At 35.5% G+C, this 22995-nt stretch overlaps 1 protein-coding gene across 4 annotated transcripts in view; it reads right to left on the bottom strand.

Moving 5' to 3' along the window:
- nfia (nuclear factor I/A) overlaps positions 1-22995 on the bottom strand; it is a 180274-nt gene that overhangs the window by 73198 nt on the left and 84081 nt on the right. For all 4 annotated transcript variants that reach the window (XM_051095173.1, XM_051095174.1, XM_051095175.1 and 1 more), the window contains exon 3: positions 4660-4725. In XM_051095173.1, coding sequence (XP_050951130.1) covers positions 4660-4725 — 66 coding nt within the window. The remainder of the gene's footprint in view (positions 1-4659; positions 4726-22995) is intronic.

Here is a 22995-nt window from a genome sequence, read left to right as displayed (position 1 = left end):
TCCGATTAACACCAGATTAACACCAATCAGAAATCTGTATTAAAAAATCAGGTATGAGTATAAAAGATATTCATAGAGAGAAGGGGCGGAGCTTGATTTTACTGGTCCATAAGTGATTAGATAGAACAATAACTTGCTAAAACAATGGCTGAATTGCTATCTGTTTACATTATCTAATACAATAAGGCCTCAGTGATGTCATCAGAGACTAGAAGTCGTTTAAGAGGCAGAGCAAGTTGATGATTGAATACCGAAAAGTATGCATCACATACCAGAACGAAGTTAGATGTGAGTAAAATTGGACTGACATTTCAAATGGTCTCTCATTTATTCATTTTATCATCAACAACATGTGCAATGCACAATAACAAGAAAAATCGCTTTTTTAGATAGTCCTAGATGAAGTATCCACTGCTTGACATTTGACAGCTACCCATAAACAAGCCTCACAAGAGGCAGTAAACAACTGTTTAGCCGTTTTTACTAGCTTCTTATCAAATGTCTCTCACATTCTTTTCCATTTTCTTGCGCTCTCCGTTATGGATTTCTCACCTCCCCTTTCTCTCCTGGGCTTGTAAAGGAGAGGATATCCTCTGGCCTTATCTAATAGTCTGTGGATTGTGCAACGGCTGCCCCGTCCCAGAAAGACAGCAGCCCGCTTTGTGAAAGTGCACGTAGCACGGAGCACAAGGGTCAAGGTTTACCAGCAAAAACAAACCATGGAAAAAAAAAAAAGAAAAAAAAGTTGGTCGTGTTTTCCTGCATCGGGCCCGGAGAAATAGAGGTGGTGACAGGGAAAAGGTGGAAGTGTGTGATAGCCTTAGGCTACGTCTGACAGTATTTAACAGGCAGTGAAAGGAGTCAGTGGTCTTTAAAGGGATAGCTCACTCTAAATAAAAACTCTGTCATCGTTTACTCACCCTCATGTCATTTTAAACCCGTATGACGGTCTTTCTTCCATGCAACCAACTATATGATATTTTTCCCGGCTGCTGTTTTCCATTTGTATGTAGCTATCAAATCTCATTCTTATGACGTATCATCATGTTACAATATACTTCGATTTCAGCGGTGCTAAAATATAATTTTATATATATACTTTCTTGGTAAACTATTCCAGTAAAATATGGTCTGAAGTTTGGATACACTGTTTTTAGATCCATCAGATCAAAAGCTGCTGATCTGAGACCAGTTTTGTGAATTAAAAATGATAAAACCATTTATCATTTAAGTCCAGGGTTCTTAGACTGGATTGAGACTGGCCTGTACTGCTTGGGGTCAACTGGAAATAATCTGAAGATCACGGCCGACAGATACAGATACCAGATGGAGCGAGTTTGTACGGGAGAGAAAATATGAAAAAAAGACATTAGCGGAGTGATTATGTGCAGTCTATATCGGCACAACTCAGGGGTGATCTTCAGTTCACGACGAGAGAGAGAGATGAAAAGATAATATCAGCTACACGCAGGATGAGAGAGATGAACACGCTCATCTGTCTGTATCCTCTAATCTGAGTAAACAGGGCGATGTTGGTGTCACACACAAGGGCGTGGAAATAATAGCTCAAGCTTCGCAGCGCACATCTGCGATAATCTTTAAGTTCGGAGGAAAATATGCCTTATAATCCAGTGTTGAGGGACACGCACGTAACGCAGCTCCAGGGGGGGTGAGGGAGGAAAAGTGGGACTTTTCGACATCATTCTCTGTTTAAACTCAAGCAAACAGGCGACTGTTTCCATTCAATCATCGTGTTTATGTTTTCTCAAACTGTAAATCACTCGACAGACTGTTTCATTGTCCGCTAATAATTTGTAAACACACACAAAATCAGCGGAATTGCTGCTCTGTGTTTGTTTTAAAAGAGCCCGTTTAGAACAATTCTCCATCCGCGCTGGAAAGACGCCACTTTTCGCACAAGTTTACGCGGACGCAATCCTCTTAAGAGTAATAACCCACCTCTGGCTTATGCTAACACACTCACGCTAATCTTTTCAGAGGAGAGAGCGAGTTCTGGAGTTTCGACTACGTGAAAAATTCGCAAACTAGTTCTTACTATAGCTCACCCTAGCTGTATTTTGGAGACAGAATAATGTACTCTTAAAAATAAAGGTTCTTTATTGGCATCTGTGGTTCTCTGAAGAACCTTGAACATCCATGGAATCTTTCAAATGCAGAAAATGTTCTTTATAGTCACAAGTTGTTCTGAAGGTGCACTGAAAGGTGCAAAAACACCCTTTTTTTTAAGAGTGTAGGCCAGATTCAAACCTGCATTTCCCATACACTCTTAAAAATAAAGGTTCCAAAGGGAGTTGTTCATAGTGATGCCATGGTAGAACCATTTTTGGTTGCCCAAAGAACCTTTTAGTGAACAGTTCTTAAAAGAACAATTTGTCATTTTAATAATCTTTCCACTATAAAGAATCTTCCAAAAGGGTTGTTCACAGTTCCCCAAAGAACTTCCAGTGAACAGTTCTTAAAGTCATTGTGAAGAACATCTTTATAATGTAAAGAACATTTTTCTCCTATGAAGAACCTTTTGTGCAATGGAAAGATTCCATGAAAGTCACAGGTTCCTCACGAAACCATCAATTCCACAGAAGAATCTTGATTTTTAAGTAGAATCATTTTAAGAAGAACCATTTTGGGTTCCTCAAAGAACCTTTCAGCAAACAGTTCTTAAAAGAACCAATTATTTAAAATAATTTAAATAATCTTTCCACTATTTAGAATGTTTTGCGCAACAGAAAGGTTCTACACTCTTAAAAACAGAGGGTCCAAAAGAGATTTGTCATAGAGAGATGCCATAGAAGAAGCATTTTCGGTTCCCCAGAGAACCTTTCAGCAAACAGTTCTTAAAAGAACCATTTTGTCTCAGTGTAAAAAACTATTTAATTATCTTCTTCACTTTGAAGAACCTTTTGTGCAATGGAAAGGTTCTACACTCTTAAAAATAAAGGTTCCAAAAGTGTTTTTTCAACAGTTCCCTTAAGCATTTTCAGTGAACAGTTCTTTAAACCATTGTGAAGAACATGCGAGTGAAGAATATCTTTAAAAAAAAAAAAAAAAACCCTTTTGCCACTGAAGAACCTTTTGTGCAATGGAAAGGTTCCATGAATATTAAAGGTTCTTCTTGGAACCATTAATTCCAATAAAGAATCTTTATTTTTAAGATTGTACTGATGCAACAGAAGAATCATTTTGGGTTCCTCAAAGAACCTTTCAGCAAACAGGTCTTAAAAGAACCACTTTTCGCCTAGTTTCATGCATATTTTAATAATCTTTCCACTATTTAGAATGTTTTGTGCAATAGAAAGGTTCTACACTCTTAAAAACAGAGGGTCCAAATGGGATTTTTCGCAGTGATGCCATAGAAGAAGCATTTTCGGTTCCCCAGAGAACCTTTCAGCAAACAGTTCTTAAAAGAACCATTTTGTCTCAGTTTAAGGGACAATTTAATCATCTTTCCACTTTGAAGAACCTTTTGTGCAATGGAAAGGTCCTTGCCCCTTTAAAAAATAAAAGTTCCAAAAGGGTTTTTTTTTTACAGTTCCCTAAAGAACTTTCAGTGAACAGTTCTTAAAACTATTGTGAAGAACATCTTCATAATCTAAAGAACCTTTTTCCCTTATGAAGAGCCTTTTGTGCAATGGAAAGATTCCATTAAAAAAGGTTACAGGTTCTTTATGGAACTATCAATTCAAATAAAGAATCTTTATTTTTAAGAGTGTACCAATGCAACAGAAGAATCATTCTGGGTTCCTCAAGGAAACTTTAATCAAACAGCTCTTAAAAGAACCATTTTCTCCCAGTTTTAAGAATATGTAAATAATCTTTCCACTATTTAGAATGTTTTGTGCAGTGGAAAGATTCTTCAGTCTTAAAAATAAAGGTTCCAAAAGGGGTTTTTCAACAGTTCCCAAAAAACTTTCAGCGAATAATTCTTAAAACCATTGTGAAGGACATGTGAGTGAAGAACACGTTTAAAATCAAAATAACCCTTTCCCCCACTGTAGAACCTTTTGTGCAATGGAAAGATTCCATGAATATTAAAGGTTCTGCTTGGAACCATCAATTCCAATAAAATATCTTGATTTCTAAGAGAAAAAAATAAATTGTGGGTTCCTCAAAGAACCATTCTGTAAATAACTCTTAAAGGAACCATTTTCTGCTAGTCTCAAAAATATTTTAATAATCGTTCCACTATTTAGAACAGTTGTGCAATAGAAAGATTCTACACTCTTAAAAATATAGGTTCCAAATGGGATTTTTCACAGTGATGCCATAGAAGAATGATTTTTGGTTCCTCAGAGAAGCTTTCAGCAAACAGTTCTTAAAAGAACCATTTTGTCTCAGTGTAAAGAACAATTTAATCATCTTTCTACTATGAAGAACCTTTTGTTCAAAGGAAATTTAAAAAAAAAAGGTTCCAAAAGGAGGGTTTCACAATAATACCTTCGAAGAACCATCTTGGGTTCCTCAAAGAACAGCATGGTACCGAATGTGATAACTTGGAAGATAAGAAATTATTGAATAAACTCGTTATTTTTGTTTTCTTTGTGCACAAAAAGTATTCTCATAGCTTCATAAAATTTAATTTGAACCATAGATGTCACATGGCCAAAAAAATGGCCATGTTTCGGGAGTAGAAACACTCACCATTTTCTGGCTGGTCCTTGATGTCACCTTCACTGGGTTGGTTCGGACTTTCAGACTGCCCCGTTTCTGTAGAGAAACACACAAAGAGACAGAAAGTGAGACTTTTGTTTCATGACCACAATGAAATCATGCACTTGACAGCCTCTCGAAAACTGTTTCTGCAGCCTAAAGACTCAAGATAGAAACGTCTAGTCTAGAGTACCAAGGAATCACCGTGCTGACCATGCAGTCTGGCTGCCAACCGCACACTGGCCGCGCAGGTGAAACCCTACGCTGATGTGTGTACACAGGAGGCCACCGTGTTGCCGGTTCAATAGAGCTGACTGCTGCCACGGTATAGGCCGACAGACAACTGCATGCATTGTAAAAACACTCCCTGCCTTTCTAGGCATAAAAACAACTGGGGATGTAAGCTAACATGTTAACAAATATGGTTTATTAACTATAAGAACTGTAGGATAAATTATATTTTATAATATATATTAAGATATATAATTCTAATAAATGAAAGTGAATTCTGTGATTATAAAAATCAACTGACAGAGCGTGCTGTAAATTTCAGACTGTATTTATTAGCATTCACACGCAAAGGGAAGTTATCGGAATAGAAGGTCCGACTGTACTCTAGCCAATGTCCTTTTGGCACGCGGCTCGGTAGGTCAGACCGACAGTGGGGTCTGGGCTGTGAATTCACACTGAGTGTGCTATTTGCAGCCGAGGCACTTATGAAAATAAGTCTAGAGAGAGAGAAAGCCTTCAGACCTGGGTGTACTGCATAAAAAAGGCCCTATAAATTTGATGGGCTCCGATTTCTCCCAAGAAGTGCTCTTTAACGGTGCCATTAGCTGCGATAGCAATGATTCGTGCCGTGACGTTAAGGGAACTTTCGCAAAGATTCACCCGGGTCCCTTTAACTCTTCTACGACAGCCAAAAATGGGAAAGAAACACCCTTTAAGATGATTTAAACGCTGGGGTGAGTATTGATTCCCTGCTGGAGATAAAATAGTCATGCTGGGAGAAATATTACCTATGTCGTGCTAGCAAGCACACCAAACAAAATGGCTGGCGAGTTTGGGATCGGAATCTGATTTGTGTTGGAAACACAAATTTAACTAAAAGTCTAAATTGTGCAAATATCTGTGTACAAAAACGCTTCAAATTTCAGTTACATAAAGTAATTTTTGCTAAAAGAAGAAAAAGGACTGGGAAAATTATACATTTTGGAACACAATTGTAGCTAAAAAGCTAAATCTTAGAAAAATGTGTGTACAAAAATGCTTTAAATTTTAGGGAAATCATGAAAAAAAATGTTAATAAAAGAAAACGATACAAGACTTTTTTCACTTAACTAACAGGCTAAATTGCGGAATAATTTATGTATGTTCGCAGAAAACACACTTCTGATAAAAGGAGAAAAGATTCATGACTTTTTCACTTTATTTTTTTGGAAGAATATATGCTGAAACACCACTTTGCAACACAAATGTAACTAAAAGGCTAAATCTCAGACAAATTTGTGCACAAAAATGCTTTCAATTTACGTTAAATTTTACAGAAAATCACAGAAAAACTATTTTTAATAAAAGAAAACATTTTTTTTTTTATTGTAGTTTTTGGAAAAATAAACATTGAAACACCACTTTGGAACACAAATTGTAACTAACAGGTTAAATTGCGCAATAATTAGCGTTCAAATTTTGGTTAATCAAAAAATGTGTGTACAAAAGTGCTTTTAATTTCAGTTAATTTTACAGTAAATCACAGAAAAACAATTTTTAATAAAAGAAAATGATAGAGTTAAGTTTATGGAAAAATAAATGTTAAAACATTACTTTGGAACACAAATGGCTAAATTGCACAATAATTCATGAAAAACAAACTTTTGATAAACGAAGAAAAGATTCATGACCTTTTCACATCATTTATTTTGGCAGAATATATGCTAAAACATCCCTTTGGAACACGAATGTAACAAAGTCTAAATCTCAGACAATTTTGTGCACAAAAATGCTCTAAATTTCAGTTAATTTACAAGTTAATCACAGAAAATCAATTTTTAATAAAAGAAAAAAATTTTTCCACTGTAGTTTTTGAAAAAAAATAAATAAAACAAAAATAAAACATCACTTTGGCACACAAATTTACTCTAAACTGTGCAAAAATTAGTGTACAAAAATGCTTTGTATTTTGGTTTAAGATAAATCACAGAAAAGTAATTTTTGATAAAAGCAGAAAAAGGATGAATGACTTTTGTCATTTGATTTTTATGGGCAAAATATATGTTAAAACATCCTTTTTGAACACAGTTGTAGCTAAAAGGCTAAATCTCAGACAAATTTGCTCTAAATTTCAGTTCATTTGACAGTAAATCACATAAAAACTATTTTTAGTAAAAGAAAAAGATACAAGACTTTTTCAACTTTAGTTTTTGGAAAAATAAACATTAAAACATCACTTTGGAACAAAAATTGTAGCTAATAGGCTAAATTGCACAATAATAGCGTACAAAAAAGACTTCAAATATCAGTAAATGATAACTTTTGATAAAAGAAGAAAACTTAATTTTTCACTTAATTTTTTGACAGATTATACATTAAAACATCAAATGGAACACAAATGTTCCATGTATATGTAAATGTATAAACTGCAAAAAAATTAGAATGCTTAACGATAAATACAGAAAAGAAACTTCTGATAAAAGATAATAAGATTTATTACTTCCTCCACTTCATTTTTGACAGAATATATGTTCAAACATCCATTTGAAACACAGATGTAACCAACAGGCTAAACTGAACAATAATTAACGTACAAAAATGATTCAAATTTTAGTTAAAGATAAATCACAGAAAGTAACTTTTGATAAAAGAAGAGAAAGCAAAACCCAGAACCCCACCACCAAAAAAAAAAAAAAGTTTGGCCAGCCCCTTCATCTGCTCCTAGACAAAGTAAACAATTTAGGGCCTTGTTTGCATTCAGCTCAGCGTTGCCGTCTGCATCAACAGTTTAAAACAAAGGCAATCTGAAGAGTGGGCCGAAACAACGAAAAAAAACAAAAAAAAACACGCAGCAATACACCCCCCACCCACCCCAGCAACAGCCCAGAGATATGTGAAAGCGCAACGAAAGGGGGCCGGGAAACCGGGTGCCGGGTGGGTGCGTGTGTGCGGGGACTTTCACACACTCTCCCAGTTGCCCTCCGCGGACCAAGTGCTCTCTCACACAGTGCCCATTGCTAATTAAATATGCAAATGAGGCGTGAGACCCAGACTCAGTGTGTCACATCTGCATTTACCCCCTGTCGAGGGCCCTCGGAGAGCGAGGGGGGGAAACAAAAAAACCCCTCCCGGCTGAAATAAACAACAAAAAAAGACACTAAACAACAAACAACTAAATACCGTGCACAAACAGGCCCATTCACCAGGCCTAAATCCTCTATACAAGAGCATAACAAGCCACTCTATGGGCCGCCGATTGAAAGACAGAGGCGGGATGGTTCCTGCGTATCTCTAATTTTGTTCTCACACCATCAAAAAGACGGGAACGCCGCTCGGGTGTGGGAGAAGAAAAGCAACCTGGAGCGACTCAGTCAACGCGTTATTCCGCTTCGATTCGACGACGGAATTTATTACGGAACGGGACAACGAGGTAAAATTACGTCTGGGATAATTGAGACGAGCTCAGGTTGCTTCACCGATAGGAACGTGGCTGAATTAGTCGACGAGGTGATTCCCTAATTAGATCATTAGGACCGGCTTGCGGCGGCAGGCAGGTTGGGCAGGAGCGTTATACCCCTTGGCCTGCTGCTGACTCCGAGTACCTCCTTCCTCTCCCAGGCCAGGCCTAGGGCTTTCCGGGGGCGAGCGTGCACTCACACACACACCGCCTGGTCTGTTTCATTATGCATGCACTAAACCATCTGTACTTCTCGCAGGTCCGCTCGTCCCAACCCGCCGCTTTCTCACCAAGTGCTTTGCTGTAATCCAATTGTGTGTTAAAACCCCGCTTTCAAAAGGCCCTTTACACAGTGGGCTCAGGAACACGAAGGCCCATAAAAGGAGGCAGAAACTTAATTTAGAAATACAAACGGGCCTTTCTGGAGTATCAATGGAAGGTGAAGCTCCAGGGATTGGAGCATTGTTTCCACAAGTATCGTCCCCCAGATTTTTTTTCTCTCTTTCGGGCCGCCGCAGACATTATGAGATGGTGGGTGCCGGATTCCTGCGTGGTCGCACTCGAGACTATCCGGACTATCCGAGGAACGTGTTTTAAAACGATCGCTACAGCAACACAAATATGTGTGTGTGTGTGTGTGTGTATATGTATGCGTGTATGTGTGTGTTTTTTTTTTTGTTTTTTTTTTGGAGAGCGGCATATTTGGGCCATGATGCGCATTACATAAAAATGACTTGGGGGAGAAAAAAAATGAAATAATTTCTGGGAACTGCAATGAGTCACAGATGGGGAACATGTTGATGAAACCTGAAATGGTGAGCGACGTGAGAAAAAAGGGAGGAAAGGCAAGAGAGAAAGAGTAAATCAAGTGGAATATGCGATGTTGAACAATCTCTAATAATTTAATGCTTTTAAAAAATGCACAAATGTTAATATCAAACCATTTTTGGCATCCAAAATATTATTTTTAGCTTCATTTGATATCAAATGCCATTTAAAGGCATGACAATGACAAAATATTAACAATTTGCGCCAAAACACGACTATGAATGATGCTCAGTTGAAAATGAATGTAATTGTCAAAATCTTGAATGAATAAATTTACAGTATTAATAGTAAGTTCAATTTAGGTTAGTTTTAGTCTCTTAAGCTCATCAAAGCTGCATTTATTTTTATATATATATATATATAAACAAACTTCGGATGAATTAGGTCAACTTATTTTCGCTGCAGTTATTTTGGCCAAATTTTAGCATGCTGCTAAGCTAACAAGCATACTGACAAGCATAAAAATCCAAAACACGCACAAATACTGAGAAAAATGGTCTTAAATTTTGTGAAACTTGTTCACAACTGCATTAAAAAACTAACTTCGGATGAATGAGGTGAGCTTATTTTCACTGCAGTTGAAGTTTTAGCATGTTGCTAAGCTAACAATCATACTGACAAGCATAAAAATCCAAAACACGCAAAACAAAATGAGAAAAATTGTCTTTAATTTTTTTTGAAACTTAAACATAACTGTGCTAAAAAACAACCTTTGGATAAGTTAGGTCAGCTTATTTTCACTGCAGTTATTTTGGCCAAATTTTAGCATGTTGCTAAGCTAACAAGCATACTAAGAAGCATAAAAATCCAAAACACAAAACAAATACGGAGTAAAATGGTCTTATGTGAAATTCGAAACAGTGGTGCTGCTTAATGTATGTACCTGCCTGATTCATTTAATGCATCCTTGATTAATAAAAGAATTGATTTCCCAAAAAAACAATCTTACTGACCCCAAACTTTTACATGCTAGTGTATGTACAGCATGTACACACCATTTATCATCATTTTCTTATCAAGACAGGTTGTCATTCTTCTGCACAGGGAAATGGAGAAAGACGTTTGTTTCCGTCAGGCCGCTGCCCGTGTTCAGTGTTTGAGTAACCCTGACCTCTCCCCCTGCGCTTTTACGTCACACCGTATTTAATAAGAGGCAGTGTTTAGACAGGACCCTTCTGCTTCTCCTCTATAGATCAGCCTGTTGCCGAGGCTTGCGCTGTTTTTCTTCTCTCGTGGAGCGTCGCTTGTTTACACTGCTGTTTTCGGAGGACCGGGAAGCGAGACGGGAGAGGATAGTGTTACAGGCCGTGTTTACAGATCCTGTCTGGATTTTGAATAGTAATACCACTGTGTTTTCTTTCGTTCTTCTGTAACTTTTGAGAAATACAAAATGCACTTTTAAGGACAGGGACCAAGGTAGGGAGCCCTGGCAGCTTTGATGTGCTTCATTCAAGCTCGTACGCCAGAGCAGCATGTGTAAAAATGAGCAGAATCCACTCTGCGGTCTCCCAGCGATGACATTATGGGATCTTTGTGGTACAGTAAACCAACTATTGCAATCCGGCAAAAAGCAATAAAACTAGCCGAGTCTCAATTATCCTTTAAACGGTGTGACTTGAGCTATTCCCCCCTGCAAATATAAAGCTAAACCAGACGATAAGAGAAAGCTATCAATAAGCGCTAGCACGGTAAAGGAATGCCATGTTTCCTTACTTGAACTTGTAAATCAGCTCTTGTGCTAGCGGTGTAAGACAAGCCGTCTGGATTGCCAAGCTACCGTTACCAAGACACAAAAGCGGGACATTCCTGACTTATTCGAATCCTTGTTCCCCCTGGACTGGCGGGGGCATTGGGAACAAGATATCATTATTAGCTAATGCAAGATGGAGGGTGGAGTAATGAAAAGGTAACATAGAATAGTCAAAAGCACAGTTTTACTAACTGAAATGTAACCCTGTACAGCAGTTGGCCGATTTGTAAAGTTCATGGGTACTCAAAAGCGCAAGTGTGCTGTTAGCATGATGCTAAGCTAACAATGTGATACTCTCACAAGCATAAAAATCCAGACCACGTTCAAATTCTGAGTAAAACAGTCCTAAATTCTGTAAAACTTGTAAACAATTGCGTTAAAAAACAAACTTTGGATGAATTAGGTGAGCTTATTTTCACTGCAGTTATTTTGGCCAAATTTTAGCATGTTGCTACGCTAACGAAGCAGAACTGCCAAACATAAAAATACAGAGAAGAAAACTGTCCTATATTTAGTAAAACTGAATCTGTCATGAACTTCATACTTGTGAAACGTACTGTAGAAAACAAATCTGAAACAAATTACACACCATTCTTTTTCACTTAAGTTGTTTTAGTCAAACTTTAGCAAACTAACAATGTTGTACTCTCAGCACACATAAGTAAAACAGTCCTATATTTTGTGATAAAAGACTTGTGAATTTTGTAACGACATTAATTTACATCATGTTAAGTTATCCTTATCTAAACTTTAGCATGTTGCTAAGCTAACAACGAAGAATGATTGTTAATTTATATAATCCACCTTCGAAAAACACTGTTGGGGGTAACAGATTACAAGTACCGTGAGTTACGTAATCAGATTACTTTTTCAAGTAACGAGTGAAGTAACGCATTTCTTTTAAATTTCAAATATCTGAGTTACTTTTTCAAATAACGCAAGTAACTTTTCCTTTAAGCTGAGGCTTAATAAATTCACTTTTGGTGTTAAAGGCCTTCTAAGGGGACGCAAAAGTAACATAACGCATTACTTTCCATAAAAACTATGTAACGCAAAGTTACTTTTTCAAGGAGTAACGCAATATTGTAATCCATTACTTTTAAGTAACTTTCTCAAACACTGCGAAAGTAGAAACTTGAGATAGCTTGCAACTTTTTCTCTGCATTTATTTTAGCGAAACTGTGCAGTATCGAGTTGGTGCGTGATGACTTTCGAGGTACATTTTCCTCTTCACTTCCTGTGATATGTAATGTCAATGTACACCTGTTCTCTATGCTACAGCCCTTCGGAGCTTTACAGTTGCTAGTGTTTGGGTTTTACATCAAAAAATAATAAGCAAGCTCAGCTCAGGTGACAAAAAGTATCGCGAAAGTAACATAACGTGTTACTTTTCATACAAAGTAACTGTTACACAATTAGTTACTTTTTCATGGAGTAACACAATATTGTAATCAGTTACTTTTAAGTAACTTCGAAAAACTGCGAAAAACTATGCAGAAACCAAACTTTTTCTCTGCATTTATTTTAGCCAAACTTTGTGTAGTATCAAGTTGGTGCTCAATGACCACTAGGTACATTTTCCTCTTCACTTCCTGTGATATTTCAATCTACACCTGTTTTCTATGCTGCAGTGCCCTTCGGACCAAATATATATGCTTCCTACACTACACAGGGCACTGGAACATAACCTTAGTCTCTCCATCCTTCTCTCTCCGGCTTGTCAAAATGTTCCAGTGGGAGAGAAAGAAAAAGAGGACCATCCTCAATATGGGAAAAGATGTATTCCCCTGGCCTGTAGGCAAACCCTTTCTTTCTTCCTGAGCACTGAGCTTCTCGACTCCCCTGATATGAACTACAGTTTCTAGGAAAAGGCAGGAAAGGCAAGCAGAGGAGGAGGAGGAGGAGGAGGAGAAAAAGTTCTTGGCCTTTTCCCAGGAAGGGAGAGCGAGAGAGAATCAGAATCCCAGAATTCCCCTGGGATATGGTGAAATATACAGCCCTGGGGCCACTTTCAATTTACTCTCTGCAGTTCGCTTTCCCTCTCTCCCTCTCTAAATAGCCAGGCTGTGAGAGAGAAGTCGAAGCTGTCAGGGATCTAATGTGTACCGCGACCTCCTGTAGCCCCGATGTGGAGAAATAGAAAGATCGCGAGTGGGTCAAGTGTCTGTGTGAGCACGGATTCCTCAAAGGGAGTACGAGGAGAGGGGAATATCCGCAACACCAAGCGAGAAAAGAACAAAAACCAAAACCGAAATACATTAGAATGAAGTGATTAGGCAAAAACGAGACCTTTCGAAACACCCCGGCCAAAAGTAGCATACGCTACTCCAAACAAAAAGCCATATTGTTGCGATGCCTACTTCCGCATACTTCAGACGCATCCTGTCTTTGTCTTCGGAGCGTCTCTCGCTTGCCCTAGTTGAACACACATGGTGGCACAGGTAAAGGAGTTTGTCCTTGTTCTGACAGCGGGGATCTTTCAACAAATATAGTTTGAAAAAAAAGAACCCGGCTCTCCATGGGGCCCCTGGGGTCCCGGGGAACAACACAATAGGTAGCATCAGCGCTGTTATTCCTGAGCCTATGTGTGCTGTAAGGAAAAAAGAATGCTTGCGTTTGACCTCTGTCAGGCCTGATTTCCTGCCGAAGCGGAGTTGGGACTGAATCTTAAAAAAAACATGTTGTCAGTTTGATTGTCATTTGCCAGAGATCTAATCTCGGTGAGTACCGTGAGACCCTCCTTTTGAGGCACGGGAGTCTGTGTGTGTATGTACGTGCATGCCGTAATTCATCGCTCTCAGAGAGCCCAGCTGACAGGCTCCAGCTGCAGACGCGCACCGTACGTGGTGGGTGTTCATTGCTGTCAGAATCGCCGACACACCTGTCTCCACAACAACCACCGCCTGTAGCCAGGTAGTCCGTCTCCAGCTGACACGGAGGTGTCAATGCTTGCTACAGCCGTCATGCTGACAGTGAGGTGAAAGATGAGACTTTTTTCGACATACGATACTAAGACTGAGACGGAAGAGAAGAAAATGTTGAATGAAGTCGTTATTTTGCTTCTCGTTGCTTCATAACATTACGGTTGAACCGCTGATGGACTATTGTAACGATGTCCTTACTACCTTTCTGGACCTTGAACAGGGGGGTTGCGTTGCTGTCTATCCAGAGTCAGAAAGCTCTTGGATTTCATCCAAAATATCTTAATTTGTGTTCTGAAGATGAACGAAGGTCTTATGGGTTTGGAACGACATGAGGGGAGAATCTGATTGGACGGAATTTGCATAGTGCAAGATGAGTCATCAATACTTTGGTCCAATTTTCCAGAAGCTAAATCAGAACTAGCAATGGAACGGAATCTACCACACATGGACTAGAAGCCACAAAATGGGTTGTTTCAGTAGAGATTTTCGTGTTTATTGAACCACAAACTGTCAGCTTTACCCATAAACATGACTGTGAGTAAATCCACAGAGCATCAATACGTGGCCGGGCGACATTTGCACCATTCATGGCACAGGCGGGTGTGCTTGGCTGGCCGCTGATACCGACTCTAACGCTGTGGGCAGAGAAGCCTCGTCTCAAACCCCCCTCTTCCCTTTCTCCCTCAGAATGAGTGAAAATAGAAAGTCTCCATGATCTTGGCAGTAGGACGTTTGGAGAAAAAAAAGATGGGGTGATTCAATTTGGCAGCCAACTTTTTCACTCCCTCTCCTTTCGTTTGTCTTCCTCGCTCTCTCTCTGTCGGCTCGCTCTCTTCCTTCGAGAGTGGCTGGCCGTAGCCCGTGTTTGGAACAAACTGGAAGACACTTGCCAAGGCTGAAGCGTACACCGCCAGGGATGCACTACCCGGCCTGCAACTTCCCCTGCAACACACTTCTCTCCAGCCGCTGCTCACTGAGGGAAACCCCCCACACAGAAGGCCGGCCGCTAGAAAAAGCGGCCACCCACCAGTCAGCAAATGAAAACACCAAAACATTTGAAAAAAAAAACAATAAAATATAAAATAATCTAAAAATATTACATATGATCTCAGTGTCTATTATATGTGAATTTGGCCCTGATAAATATTAAATAAAAATTCTGACAAAAACTACAAAATATAAATCAATGTAATGCTTTCATATATATATATATTTATATTCATATTTATATTTTCTATTATATTTAGTAACGAAAATAATAATATTAAATTAAAGTTCTGTATGATCATATTTAATTTGCATATATTAGAAAAATATTAGATGTTTCTCTTTTTTAAATATGTAAATTTTGGCCTTTATACATATTACATAAATATATTTTTAAAAAATATGACAAAAAAACTACAAAACATAAGTAAATGGATTTAGAATGAATGCTTTCATTTATAATTAATTAAAAAATAATAATAAATAAATACAAAATTATTTAATATAAATAAGTATAAAGTATAAATATATATATATATATATATATATATATATATAATTTATCAAGGTACATTTTATTAATGGTAATAATAATATTAAATGATATGACTATATTTAATTATCATATAATAAATATAAAAATATTACTTTTTTCTCTCTATTATATGTGAATTTGGCTTTCAGAATTATTACATAAATATAAACAATTATGACAAAAATACAAATAAATAACTGGATTTAGAATTAATGCTTTTATAAATAAATAAACAAACCATATTTAATACAAATAAACAAATGACTAAAAATATTCATATATTTAATATATTATTTATCAAGATAAATTTTAATAATGATTACAAAAACAAAATTATAAAATTATATTTCTATATGATCATATTTAATTATCATATATTAAATATAAAAATATTACATATGATTCTCTATTCTTGGCCTATATTTTGAATTTGGCCTTTATAATTATTAAATAAATATAAAAATGTATAACAAAAAAACAAAAAAAACATAAACCAATATAATCTAAATAAAAAGTATAAAGTGTAAAAATATTATTATATATTTAATATATTATTTTTCAAAGTACATTTTAATAACAATAATATCAATCTTGACTTATATTTCTATATGCTTATATTTACTACCATTGATTAAATAAAAAAAAATTACATATGATTCTCTCTATTGTGAATTCAGCCTTTATAATTATTACATAAAACTAAAAAATGATGACAAAAATACAACATAAATTAATGGATTTAGAAATAACGGTTTCATAAATAAATAAATAAATAAAAACCACTATAATAAACAAAGTATAAAGTGTACAAATATTAATATATACTTAATATTTATTATTTATCAAGGTACATTTTAATAATCAATTTCTATGATCATATTTGATTACTATATATTAAATATAAAAATATTACATGCTTCTCTCTCAATTATATGAGAATATTACATAAATATAAAAAATAAATAATAAATAAAAAAATAAAAAAATTATAATGCATCATACAACAATTATTGGAATTAACTGTATACTTAGTTTTTTTAATATTAAACATGTTATATTTTTGCTTGTCTATAGTATAGGTTCCAGAACTAAACCTGCCAGCCTTCATAAAATAAAGACAAATTATGTAATTTTTCAAGAAATACATTCCCTATTGATTTTTCATTATATATTGATTCGATTTAATTCATCCGATGAATGAAAATGATAAAAACCAATTTCAAAATGTAGCCGTTCGATACCTCGGGTGCTCCAACCCTCTTGTGCACTTTCCAAATTTCACGTAAATCACCCGTGTCCATATTTCACATACAGTAAGTGTTGCATAAACAATCTGTCTCCCCACATAGGTTCAAAGCCCTGACACGAGCTCTATATTGTCTAGACGAGTCGTTTTTATTTACGCTGCGCGATCGTGTCGTGAATTAGAATTCAAAAGCGATCGTTTCGAGAGGCTGGGGAAGGAAAAGCCTTTGGACAAATGCTCAGTTGTGAACGGCGACTCGCTCCAAGTCCCTGGCGTACACCCGAGGCATTCACGGAGATGCCAGCCAAAGCTCTAGGTTGTCATTTCAACCCTTCCAGGCCCTTAAACCAACAGTGAAATCGGCAGAAGAACAGGGAGGGCGTGAAAAACAGAAACCATCAAACAAACAAAACCATCGTGTGCCGTCTCAATCGTGCAACTCGCGTCAGCTGACAATTTCACGTAGGATGTTGAATTTCATTTTCACCCTACGTGTGGAAATATAATGCCATCACGCTCGGCTCCCACACGGTCGCTCCTCCCCTCCGCCTCCATTTTGTGCCGATCAGCCTGCCACCATTTTAAGACGCTCGCTCGTCGACAACAACACAAAACGCAACAATCGGGCCTGTCAGGTGAGAAGCTCATCGCAATTGTACTTCAGACCACTCCAACACAATCGTTCTAATAATTAAAAATGCAATCGTGTACGTAAACAAAAGAGCGGGAAAACGTGCCAAAAGCAACTCGTTGGCGCTGCTTTTTTTTTTTTCCCTCCGCCACACAAGCTTATCCCAACCATAGCTGCTAAATCGTCCTGCCAGGCACAGCAATACTGAGAGAATCACGTTAGCTGCTCCTATTGTTGGATGACACAGAAAACGCCGTTGCCAAGAAGTTTACTGCCAAGTTCAACAACATCCTGATTTGAAAAAAAAGGAGGGAAAAAAGACAAACGTCCGATCCCACACACGCAGGCGCGTACAGCCATTACTTTCGAGATTCATTAATAACGCAGACTTGCAGATGTTACCATTTATCTCTAATACACCCTCACTCCTCTTAATACTTCACACCCTGGCAGCCATCTTAAAAGCTCTGGCAACCATTTTAAAAGTGCCCTCTCTTTATTTGAGCGCCTGCCATCCCCCTGTGCCACCCTTTGCCGAACAATAGGCTACTCAGGATTTAGCAACCACGGTGGCCAAATCCATAATTCGCCTTTTTTGTGGCAAACAAAATGGGGAAAACTGAGATAAATAGATACAAACCGAGAGTCTAATGTTGCATTCTGCGGTTTCACGACAATAAAACTGATTGAATACAAGGTCAAAATATCATAGTGTGACACAATACAATATAATACGTACAATCTATGCACAGTTTTGTAAAATATTATCATTTCCGTGTAAGTAGGAAGAAAAAAAGTTTGTTTGTAAAATGTATAATTTTTGTCAATGATAGAATAATTCTTAGATCACAATAAAACAAAAATAAAAATCAAATAAAATATCATAAATTGATCAGTAAAGACATTTATAATGTTACAAAATAGATAATATAAATATAATAATATAGTATTAATTTAAAACCCAAACCCCCGCCCAAAAAAAATAAATAAATAAAAAGATTACAAAAGTTTGGGTTTAGATTTTAATTTTGTAATGATTTTGGGTTTAGATTTTAATTTTTTAATAAAAAAATAATATAATATTAATTTAAAACACAACACAAAAATAAAATAAAATAAAATAAAATTTCAAGAAATTAATACTTGTATTTAAGGATCCCTTCAATTCATCAAAAGTAACAGTAAAGACATTTATAATGTTACAAAATATTTATTATAAAAGATTTATTTCAAATATGATCATTTGATCATTACTTAAAAAGATGTTTAAAAATGTGAATTCTTTATCAAATTTACAACTTTGTAATTGATAGAACTCTTAGATCAGAAAACAATAAGAAATAAAAATGCAATAAGATATCATAAATAATATAATATTCATTTAAACAAAAATAATAAATAAAATGAAATAAAAATATTACTGTTCAAAAGTTTGGGTTCTATTAGATTTTAATTTTTAAAGTAAAAAATATTATATTCATTTAAAACCCAAACGCAAAAATAAAGTTTTGTGTTCTGTTAGATTTTAATTTCTCAAAATCCAATTTTTAACTGACATTAAATTGACTAAAAGTGACAGTAAATACATTTATAATGTTAGATTAAAAATGTGAATTGTTTGTAAAATTTACAGTTTTGTCACTGATAGAACAATTCTTAGATTACAAAAAAAACAAAAAAACAAACAACACTAAGAATGCAATAAGATATAATAAATAAAATAATACTAATTTAAAACCCAAACCCAAAAATAAATGAAAATATAATAAAATAGAAATTAAATATTAAATTAAATTAAAATAGTTGGGGTTCTTACAGATTTTACTTTTGTAAAATAGTTGTATTGTAGAATGTCTTTACTGTCACTTTCGATCAATGTAATGCATTTATATTACCAAATATATTATAAAAGATCTATTTAAAATAAATGCTGATAGTCATAAAACAAATGGTTTCCAAACAAAATAAGCAGTTTTGATTATTTTAACATTGATAATAAGAAATATTTCTTGAGAAATCAGCATATCGGAATGATTTCTGAAAGATCATGTGACACTGAAGACTGGAGTAATGACGCTGAAAATTCAGCTTCGCATCACAGAAATAAATATCATTTTAAAATATATTCAAACAGAAACCGGTTACTTTAAATTGTAATATAATTTCAGAATTTTACACTTTTTATGGTATTTCTGAACAAACAAAAACAGCCTTGGTGAGCACAAAAGTCAAATGTGTCATATTGTGAATTATTTCTAAATATTACATTAAAGATTTTTACTTTCACCCCAGTTTAATGATAAACAGAACAAACAATATTACAATTTCTAGTTAGCGCCCAAAAATGAAGCCTAACTGCTGTATGGTGCCAAAAAGCATCTTTTGAAGACTGGTACAGACATCAGGATGAAAAGCGGTTTGCATAAAGGAGGAATTTTTCCACAGTTCACATTACAAGGCACCGCTGGACAGTAAATGTTTGCTTGCCTGCCATAACACCGAAATTCACAACACGAGCTCTATAGCGTTTCATATTACAGGCTGTTTTACAGCGGCGCGAGCGGCTGATGTACTGCAGCGGCGCGCTCGTGTGTGCGCGTGGACCTCTGCCCAGACCTGGAGGCCCGAGTCTCATTTATAATGCCTGTTGTTCTGTTAAGATGCTCAAGGAATCACTCACCCACGGCAATTCCAGCAGCGACGGCGGATCAATTAACGAAAGCATGATTAACATTACAGCAGAGCGCCGTGGAATAATGGACGTCTCGGGAAAGTGGATTAGGACGAGAGGAACCTTGACGTGCGGCCCGAGATATTGCGCCAGTGAAGGACGCCATCAGCCGCGGCATGACATAAGCCAGACCGAAATAGTTTGGGAATGCAATTGATGAATTGCCATATTGATTCAGTTCTGCCTCACTTACCATAATTATAGCGCTGTAATGGATAGCATTACCGCTGCTGCTTTTTTGTTTTATCCTTTCTTTTCCTTTTTCATCAACTCTCCACTTCTGAACTCGTTTGGAAAGCGTACGAACGCGCGTACCGTTATACGCGCTGATCGGAAAACCAGAGATGCAAATGATGTACGTCTGAAGCCCTGAACTTGTCAAAATCGACTCTTAACTGGAAGCCCGGCATAATTACGCTGATTTCGGGTTCAGCTGAACCTGATCGCTGGAGTTTCTTAGGGAGAATTTACATAAAACATGCTCTTGCATTCAAAAACAGCTTCGCTAAGCACAACAGAACATGAGCGAATGCGGTGTATCTAAGCACGCTTAGGAAAGTTGGACTGATTTTTAATTAAAAACACAATATTGGGGCATTCAAAAAGCACAAGATGTGACGTAGTGGCCAAAAATGTTGGATAAAACAGATAATAAGTCTAAAACAAATTATAAATATAAAATAAATGCATAAGAAGTGACACAATGTCCTGGCATAACTATATATATATATATATAAATACATAAAAATAACATAAAAATATAATTGATAAAAATAAAAATGTTGGATGAAACGCATAAGATGTGCATAACTTTATATATAAAACAAACAACAACTAAAAACTAATTAGAAAATATAATAAATAAAATAAATGGTATATAATACATAATAATATCTAAAAAACGAATGAAAAACAAATGAAAATGCATAAATATGCAAATAAAAAAATATAAAAAATAATATATGATATATATAATAAATAATATCTAAAAAAACAAATAAAAAAACAAATTAAAATGCATTAAAATAAATATGCAAATATAAATAAAAATATATAATAATAAATATATGATATATATATATAATACATTCTATAATAAATAATATATGATATATTAAACTAACAAAATATTTTAAAATAAATACACATTTGCAAAAAATAACTTTTTATATTATATTTATTTTATTATTATACTTCATGTAATATATATATTTTGTGTAATATTAAAATTAAATGTACACAAGGTATATATGAGACATATTTAAAAAATTAAAAAATGTATGAGTGAAAAATTTATTATATTAATGAAACTAAAGATAAAAATGTGTGTAATTATAAAGAAATACATTTAAAATATATAAATACATTATGTATATTACATAAAAATTGCATTTTATGTGTATTTATCTATACACAAAAAATACATACAGGATACTATCATATACATTTAATATTAATATATTTTTTATTTTAATATTTGTATATATAAAAACCTTTTTTATATTATTTAAAAATGATATAAATTTGACTCAAAAATTATGTATATATTTTTAGTCATATAGCTTAAAATTATACACACGGAAAAATTGCACAATATTAATGAAATTAATCATAAAAATATGTACAATTATAAATAAATACATCTGAAGTTTACACATTGTTTATTACATAAATATTTACTAAATATTAAATAAATATTTTATCTATCTATACAAAATAATGACATAAAATACATTTTTTTCAAGGTTATTTGTATATATAAAAACATCTGTGTATATTGTATATTTATATTTAAATTGTATATTTAAAATGTATATATACAAACATTTTAAATAAAGTATTTTATATATTACTATTATTATTATAATATTATATTATATACTATATATTTTTGTTGTCCCAAGAGAAGAACTGTTTTGGTTTTAGGATAACTTTGATGAAAGTTTTCGATTCATTTCAAATGTTGACTACTGTACATACATTATCTATCAATCTATCTATCTATCTACCTATCTATGTCTATATATATATATAAAGCATGTATACATATATCTACCCAGCAAGCTGCTCCAACAACCAACTAGTCGTCCATCACGGCTCTACTACCTCAATACTTTCTCCATGTCACTACTTTTGTAGCGTGACCCTGTGCTGTGCGCTGCCTCTCAGGGTCGCTCTGATCTGATGAAGAATGCCAGCGTGGGGAGCCGATGTCAGTCCCACATAGACACAAAGTGCCGACTCATAGCAGGAGAGTGGAGCTGGCCTCCCCCCTCGCTCTGCGTCTCAGTCATTGATAACTAGAAAATGTTACCAGAGAAAGGTTACTATGAGCCGCACAATGGGCTTCTTGTATTGTTGCAACCCCCTGGGTGGAGGAGAGAGCGAGAGAGGGGAGTCCTGGCACGTCTCCTTTCAGAAGGGTCTGTTACACACTGACTCAAACCTTTATAGCGCTAGTATGATCATGTAGAGACGCTTTTGCGAGTTTGTTCCGTTCGCTACGTCAAACCACAGTTTATAAAGTAGTTAAACGCCACTATATAAAATTGCGAAAGTGAAAACATTCCTGCATGTCAGCTATGTTTGGATGAACCGTTTTCGGGCAAATATGAAGTAGTAATAAAAGCAGCTCAAATGTAGAATAGATTCTGTTTGTAATCAAACAATTGTACAGGTACTAGATGACAGGCCAGAAAAAGTGAAAGGAGCATATGGTAAGGTGTGGAGAGATGGATAGGGCCGGTAGGGACCGCCGTCTCTCAGGTTACTGTGTGTGTTGCCCGTAAGCCGGTCTGGAGCTCTGCCCTGACCACACACACGTTCCAATAGTAGAGTCCTCCAGTACCTACTATGCAGTAGTAAAACGCCACTACATTTGACTACGCATGTATTTATACGTAGACTGAAAACAAACTCTTACAAAAACTCTAAAAATGGTGAAAGTATAATAATAAAAACAGTAATAATAATAATAAAAATAATAATTGTTATTGTAATGTTATTATAAATAATATTAATAATAATA

Source organism: Labeo rohita, chromosome 22 (genome assembly GCF_022985175.1).
Source record: "Labeo rohita strain BAU-BD-2019 chromosome 22, IGBB_LRoh.1.0, whole genome shotgun sequence".
NCBI lineage: Eukaryota > Metazoa > Chordata > Actinopteri > Cypriniformes > Cyprinidae > Labeo > Labeo rohita.
The sequence above is the reverse complement of the archived record's forward strand: the minus strand, read 5'-3'. Positions and strand labels throughout refer to the sequence as shown.